Source organism: Cervus canadensis, chromosome 13 (assembly GCF_019320065.1).
Source record: "Cervus canadensis isolate Bull #8, Minnesota chromosome 13, ASM1932006v1, whole genome shotgun sequence".
NCBI classification, from domain to species: Eukaryota; Metazoa; Chordata; class Mammalia; order Artiodactyla; family Cervidae; genus Cervus; species Cervus canadensis.
Window position 1 is genome coordinate 37,805,114 of NC_057398.1, and position 7,927 is coordinate 37,813,040.

Here is a 7,927-nt window from a genome sequence, read left to right on the forward strand (position 1 = left end):
AGTATTCTTGCCTGGGAAATCCCACAGGGCCTGGTGGGCTACAGTGCATGGAGCTGCAGAGTCGGACAAGACTAAGTGAACAGCAGCAGCAGTCCTACGGGCAGCAAGACCAGGGCAGGCAACTCCAGGCTCTTCAGGGCAGGCTGGGGGTGAGGCACCGCAGCAGGAAGGGACCTCGGTGACACTCCTCGAGTAGCCCCCTCTGCCAGGACATGCAGCAAACCCCAAGGAGGGTGGCAGGGGCCACATCCACATGATCTGAGGGGGCTCTTCTGAAGGGGAGAGGATATGGGAAAAGAACACTGTCACCACAGCGGGGCCTTGTGCTTCGGATTCTCCCCCAGTCTGGTGACTGAGGAAGGTCTGATGCCTCCAGAGGTTTTAACCACACACAAACCGCTCATGGAAGTTTGAAAGAGATTTATTTAAAAACAGAACGACAAAAAAAAACTTTGGTATTCCAAAACCCAACAATCAACAGTCACTGGAAAGTTAAACACCTCCCCTAAGGCCCAGAGGTACAAAACCACGGTCTCCACAGGCTCATGGTAAGGACACGATGTGCAAACCCCAGGGTAATGGAGACCCACCCTCTCCATGAAAGCAGCCTACAGGGCTCCAAACCTCCCGGAAATCACCGCCAAGATTCACTACCGAAGAGTGGGTGCAAAAGTCATCTGGCAAAATCTCAACAATAAATTATTAATAAAAATTCATTCAAGAAAAGAACACATTAAATTAGGAAAAGAACACATTTTTTCCTAGACAAGTCTTTTCAAAAGAGGGTCTATTTCCTGGGATAGAAGAAAGGGAGAAAGTGGAAGGAGTGAGTTCAATTTCAAGTATTTTCCATACAGGTTCATTTTATTGAATCAAAAGCTTACAAAAAGTCCATCGGCCCCTCCCCTCCCCTCCCCGATGCAAACTCTTGAACATCCACACGCACTTCTGAGTCACTGGTGTCCCCCAACAAGGCACAAAAGGCTGGGTGCTTTCACAGGATCCCTTGTTCGCAGCAGCAGGACTTTCAGTGCTGGGCATCTTGTGCAAGTGGCGACTGAAAGCAGGACTGATGTCACTCAGACACTGGGATCTTCCTGTTCAATCAACAAGACAGGACATTACTGCACACGCCAACCCCAGTGGACAGCTACAGCAATCTTGAGGGAAGCAGGTGATGGGAACACACTGCTAGCATCCCATCCTGGCTCGCAGCCGGCTGGGATGATGGTGCCCAACCCAGAGATAGGCTACAGCCATCCTGGACTCAGGGCCTGGGCGTCTCCTTAGGCAGGTGCAGCAAGTTCACAGGCTCTGCTCTGGCCAGGCCTGGCTTCAGGGATGGGAGGTCACGGGGCAAGATCCGAGAAGACAGCTTGGCCTGTCCCCCTGATCAGCTGGGAACCATGGCTGGATGGAGCTAGGCCAGATTAACAGCAGAGAAGTCCACCACCCAGCAGAGAGAAGCATCCCGCCCACCTGCTTCACTGAGGCTGCCAGACCCATGCAAATGCAATGCAGCCCGTGACAGCCACCCGGGAAGGCCATCTGCACATTTCTCTTTGATCTGACTTCTGTGTTCCTCACGCTTGACAAGCTCAGACCAGCCTCTGATCCTTCTCCCACGCCTTTAGGTCAAGTGCTACTTCCTTCTCTGAACCAGAAGCCACTGGGAGCACAGACCTGGAGCTAAATGTACCCTCCACCCCACTACAATCTAATGAGAGGAATGGCAGGCGGCCTCCCCCAGGGACACCCATCCTGAACTCCAAGACATGTTTCGATGAGAGTTCCACAGTCATCATGGCCCAAACCATGGCTTCCTGGGAGCAAAGATGTTTCAGGTAACAGGAGGGAAATGATCTTGTCCTGGCTCACTGCATGGGACTGACCTCTGAACTCGGTAACAGGCTCTCAGGGGTGGGGGTGCAGATCTCATCAGCAGTTTAGGTACAGGCTTCAAGTCCATCTAGGGGTTTGTGGCAGGTATTTTTAACTGCTGAGATTTAGGATGTGGTGACAGGACTGCCTACGTCCCTGTGAGGCCAGCAGACGTATCTACGCATGTCTGGATTCCACAGCTGCCCTTCCAATGGGCTCCTCTAAGAAGGTACTTTTAAATGTCCTCTCAAAGCATACCTGCTCCCCTCTGTGATGAGGACAGAGGACACTAGCTTAAAAGGACACTTCACGGGAGGGAGGTTCAAGAGGGAGGGGACATATGTATACCTATGGCTGATTTATGTTGATGTATGGCAGAAACCAACCCAACGTTGTAAAGCAATTATCCTCCAATTAAAAATAAATTAAAAAAAAAAAAAAAGGATATCCCACCACTCCCCCAGCCTCACTCTGTCCTAGACTTGGGACAGAATACAAGGCTGGGGCCCTGGGCGCTGGAGACACAGGGGCTTTCTACCTTATTCCTGAAGAAGGGCTTGGCGCCAGGCCCACAGTACTCATTGTAGATGAGCTTGAAGAGGAAAAGGTGGAAGAGGGTGATGAGGGAGGCCACGCTGAACCAGAAGAGGAAGGGCAGCCCTGGGTCCTGCTGGGCCATGTGCTCGTCGTGGGCCAGGATGGCCTTGAGGTGCAGCGTGTGCCGCAGGTCTTGCAGGTGCGTGAGGTCGGTCGAGATGTAGAGCAGCGGCGTGATGGGCTGTGTCACCATGACCGAGAAGGTGTGGCCCTGGGGCGCCGAGGTCAGCTCCACAGGCTCGTCCAGGCAGCCCGCTTCGCAGGCGTAGATCTTGACGAGCTGGCCTCGGGACTCTACAGACACGTGCAAGTACGGCTTGCCCTCAGCGTCTGCGAGCACGGCCAGGTTGATGTGGTCGTTCTTGTAGCGGATGCCGTGCAGGGCGTAGCTGTTGTGCAGTACGTCAGGGTCGGCTTGGAACTGGAGGTGGTTCTCGGTGAACTGCAGGCCGCCGAAGCTGAGCACCATGCCCTGAAGGATGCCGGGGGCGCCCGCCCGCACCAGCCCCTTGCAGCCGCGCTTCTGCAGGGTCAGCCTCCACAGGTCCCAGAGCTGCAGGATCTGCTGGACGGAGGATAGGCGGCCTGGCCAGAGGTTCTCAGCGTGCATGGTGGCATGGCCGCTGAAGCAGTGATCTTCGTAGTTGAGCGTCGACTCCATCTGGTCCCGCTCCCTGTGGCTCAGGTCGGGGCTGAGCAGCGGGGCCGGGGAGCAGGACAGCATGTAGTACAGCGTCAGGTTCACGGTCAGGCCAGATGGAGTATGGGCATCAGTGATCTTCTTCATTTCCACACCTGTCATGCCATAAAGGTTGCATGTTAAGGAGGATCAACACTGCTGGGAGGCTGAGGTTATGAAACAAAGATCAAGAGCAGCAGAGCTGGGGACTTCCCTGGTGGTCCAGTGGCTAAGACTCTGTGCTCCCAATGCAGGGAACAAGGGTTTGATCCCTGGTCGGGGAACTAGATCCCACGTGCTGCAACTCAGAGTGTATGCTGCAAATAAAGAACCTGCATGCTACAACAAAGATCAAAGATTCTGAGTACTGCAACTAAGACCTGGTGTAGTCAAATAAATAACAAGAGCAACAACAACAAAAAGAGCAGCAGAGACACAAAGTTTTTGTCCTGATAAAAACAGCAGTTCTAGTCTCCCTAGAGTTCGGGGGAACATTATCCTGCCTGGCTTCCTCACATAACCATGTGGAGCCCCGAGGGCCTGAAACCTGCCAGGGGGGCTCCTGCCAGAGTCCAGAAGAACACAGACTTAGCCAAGCCTATGACGCCAAGTCAAAAGGCCAGTCCCCTGTCTCCAGAACGGTCACCTATGCCCTGGCCGGTCATAGGCTGCTTCTGTCTCCTGGGCTCATAACCTCAAACAACATCTGATCAGAAGAGCTCCCAGATTTGTATGAACGCTAGCCTCAGACAGCTAACCGCACATGTGGTGTCTCTACCTGGATGTCTGACAGGCATTTTGAACCTGAAGGTTTGAATTCTTCCAGTCCCCCCCAATCCTTCCTTAAATCATCTCCAGACACCTGCTGGCACCCTCCCCACAAACTCAGGAGTCACCCTCACATTCTCACTCTTCACTGCCAGTCCACTGAAAGCCCCAGCGGCTCCAGCTCCGAAAGTATCAGAGTCATCCACCGTGGCCTCCACAGTCACAGCTCTGGTCCCAGCCACCCTCCCCTCACCTCGGCTCCTGCCAAAACCACCTATCTGGTCTCCAAATTCTACTGCCCCCCGCCCCCACTTACTGTCTATATGCTGAGACAGCAGCCAGTGGGACCCTTAAAAATGTGCACCAGGGACTTCCCTGGTGGTCCGGCAGTTAAGAATCCACCTTCCAATGCAGGGTACGAGAGTCTGATCCCTGGTTGGGGAACTAAGATTCCACATGCCACGTAGCAACTAAGCCCATGGGCTCTGGATCCCACAAGCCACAACTAGAGAAAACTGCATGCTGCAACAAGAACCTGGCTCAGCCAAAAAATAAGTAATTTTTTTTAAAAAAGAAGCCCAAGCTTGTCACCAGCTGAAACTGTGGGGACCTGAGGAAAGACTCTGGGGACCAGCCAGGCCCTTCATTTATCCTTTACCAACTGATCCTTCCCCCCACCCCCCAAACCACTCTGCTCAAACCAGGCTTCATCTACAAGAACAAATAACAATAACACCTGCCCTTTACGCACTTCTCTCATTAGACTCTGCTGAATGTCTTCTGAGGTAGGCGTTACTATTATCATTGAATACAGGCCGAGAGTCAGCGACTGGTTCAAGGTCACGCAGATACTAAGTGGTGGAGCAAAAGAGTCAGCCCCAGACCCAGTGGCAAGCCCAAGTATGAGCCACCCTAGGACCCCCCTTCAGTGTCAGCTCTGCTGACTTTGCAGGGGCATCCCCAGGGTGGGCTGTGCTCACCCTGCTTCAAGGTGTGGACGCCCGACAAAGCCGGACCTCACCTGGACTGAAGAGCTGAGCCCAGAGGCGCTGGTGATCCTGGAGCAGCTCAGCTGCTGGCATCTCCAAGAGCTCCAGCATTTCCTTCCGAGCCAAGTCCTGGAGCACCTTGAGCTCCTTGGCTGCTTTGCTTTTGAGCACCTGGGGGTTAAGGGGGCCAGAAACGTGTACCACCCACAGCACAGTCTCGTCCAGCTGCGCCTTGGGAGCCACCTGGAGACGGTCCACTAACTTCTTGGCGGCCACCACCACCAGGTGCACCAGCCCCGTGGGAACAGGCGGGGACCGGCCAGAGTAGAGGAGGAACTGATGGTCTCCGACCTTCTCCAGGGTGCTGGTGAAGGCCCTGGGGGCCGGGCCGGCAGTGGGCCCCACAGTCTGCAGCGCGGCCACGCGTTCCGTGGGGTTGTTGAGCTGGATGCGCTGCAGATAGACGTGGGGTCGGCCACGGTGAGCGAGAAAGTCCTCCTGCAGCAGCACGCAGTCTCGGCCGGATCCCGTGAGCAGGCCAGAGGCCGAGGCGGGGCCCGGGCCGGGGGCCACAGGGCCGGGACCCGAGGTCCCCAGCTGCAAGCAACGTACTCGCCGCAGCAGCCCTTCCCGCAGAAGCAACACTGACTCCCCAGCTTCAGGGAGCGGGCTCAGCGGGCGCAGCTGCACGAAGGGCACGAAGTCCGGCGCCACGGCGGGCTCCCGCTCCCCAGGGGTCACCCACAGCCGGTTGGCGACCACGTCCAGGGCCAGAAAGCCGTTGGCCACCAGAGATGGCACTCCAGGGCCCAGGGGCACAGCCTCGCCCCGCTCCCGCAGGCTGCGCCAGGCGTGGGTGGCCGCCTCCAGACAGGCAGAGGGCTCGGCAGCGCCCGGCTCGCCGTGGGGCCAGGGCAGCAGCTGCAGGCCGCCCGCCGCCCGCCGCGCCCCGGAGCCCGCGAACCAGAGAAGCAGCACCAGGAGGCCGAGCAGGCAGAGTAGGCGGCGGGCCCAGCTGCTCGACAGCAGTCCCGGCAGCCCCTTAAGCCGCTGCTGCAGCCACATCGGGCCGCCAGGCGCGGGCGCGGCGCGGGGGCGGCCGCCGGGCCCGCCGCCCAGCCCACCGGCCCGGGCGCCCGCGCCTCACTCCCGGGCCCGGACCGCAGCGCCCACCCCGGCTCCACTCACAGGCGCCGCGGCAGCCACCACAGCTGCTTCCTCCTCCTTCTCGGTTCCCTCCGGCCGTCAAACAACACCGGCCGTCAAGCGCCGCCGAATCTTTTGCGACAGATGGAAAAGAGGCGGGTGGAGGAAGGGGAGCGAGCGGGCCCCACAGGAGGCGGGGCCGCAGCAAGGAGCGGGCGGGCGCCGCCGGGGGATGGGCCACCGGTTCTTCGGTAATGCCAAGTCCGAAGGAGTCCGATCGGGGTCTGTGGAAGACTGGACGCTTCCAGCTCATGGAAAGAAAAAAAAAAAAAGCCACCGCGCAAGCCAAACCTAACACGTGTCGGGCCCCATCTGCTACTGATGGATTCAACAGCCCTAAGATTTTTAAAAAATAAAAACTTTTTTCTGTAAAAATGATCCTCACTGCAAAAATACTTAACAACTGCGCAGAGTAGTACCCCCCTCCCAAAAAAAAGAAAGAAAAAGAAAAGAAAGTAACCACTGTCAATCAGATTTCCTAGGATATATTTTGTTGACACTTTTCCAGACCAGTCTGGCTGCATGTACAGTATGTATGGGACACAAACCAGTTCCAGGACACTCCATTTCTCTACCATACCAAGTCATCTTCTTCTCTTTCTTTTAGATAAATAACTTTTAATTACTTATTTATTTGGCATGTGTCAGCATGCGGCCTCTCTAGAGGGCTTAACTGCCCCGAGACATGTGGAATTTTCCCAGACCAGGGATCGAACCCATGTCCCCTGCATTGGAAAAGAAAATGAAAGCGATAGTGGCTCAGTCCTGTACGATTCTTTGCAAGTCCATGAACTGTAGCCCACCAGGCCCCTCTGTCCGTGGAATTCTTCAGGCAAGAATACTGGAGTGGGTTGCCATTCTCTTCTCCAGGGGATCTTCCCGACCCGAGGATGGAACTCTGGTCTCCTGCATTGCATTACTATCTGAGCCACCAGGGAATTCTTAACCACTGGACCACCAGGAAAGGCCTCTAAGTCATCTTCTTGATGTCAGCTGTGAGTTTTAACTTATTAAATAACATAAAACACTAAAGCTGCATGCTTTGAAAATGCTTTTCATTTGTGAATTATCAATGCAGAAGAGAAATTTTGTTTCTGGGGGGAAAAAATTCAATCAGAGCACAGGAGAAGACAATGGGACGATTGTTTCCGTTTTAGTTTCAGGACATTCCAAAGTCAGACAGTGTGCTTTCCAGTTGTTGAAAATTATACGGTCATTTGAGGTGGCTTCTTGTGAGCTGTGTGCAGACGCAGATGTGTTTGCTGAGTTCTAGGGCCAGCACCCTAAGAGAAGGCGACTCTCCAGGTGATCCTTCAGTATGCTCACCTTTTTATATTTTTAAGATCATTATCAAAACATACACACAGACTCTTAACTCCCACAAGGATTTCACAAGCCCACAGGACAGCTTCATGAATGTGCAGGAATCCATAACCTACAGTTAGACAGATAGGATCCATCCAACCAACTCAGCAAGGCAGAAGTACTTGGGAGGAACAGTGAAATGAGAGCAAAGAACTAAACCAGGCTTGATCCCACCTGTAAAATGGGGATGACCAGAGAACCTGCCTCTCAGATTTCTGAGGAATAAATAAGTTAATACAAGCAAAGCAAGCAAGGTGCAAGTACACAGTACATGTAAACCTATGAAATTGTTTTTGCTACTGTAAACATCTGTGTGATAGACATATAGCTTGGTCTACTTTTGAGATTGTTTCTGGGGGAGCAATTTCTGGAAGTAGATTTCTATGTCAAAGAGAAGGGCCACTGTTGGTGCTCTTAACTCCCTTGTTGTTGTCATTATTGT

General features: G+C 54.4%; 1 protein-coding gene across 2 annotated transcripts; it reads right to left on the bottom strand.

Moving 5' to 3' along the window:
* Positions 1-845: 845 nt before the first annotated feature.
* On the bottom strand, positions 846-6,388 carry KIAA2013 (KIAA2013 ortholog). Of its 2 annotated transcripts, XM_043485703.1 has the most exons (4): positions 6,074-6,388; positions 4,947-5,475; positions 2,420-3,273; positions 846-1,097 (listed from the first exon to the last, which is right to left on the bottom strand). In XM_043485703.1, exons 1-4 carry the CDS (start codon positions 6,371-6,373, stop codon positions 1,080-1,082), a joined length of 1,701 nt encoding a protein of 566 aa, XP_043341638.1. In that variant the 5' UTR covers positions 6,374-6,388; the 3' UTR covers positions 846-1,079. The 2 variants fall into 2 exon arrangements, with proteins under 2 accessions (XP_043341638.1, XP_043341637.1); XM_043485702.1 differs by having other exon boundaries at positions 4,947-6,171.
* Positions 6,389-7,927: the final 1,539 nt, after the last annotated feature.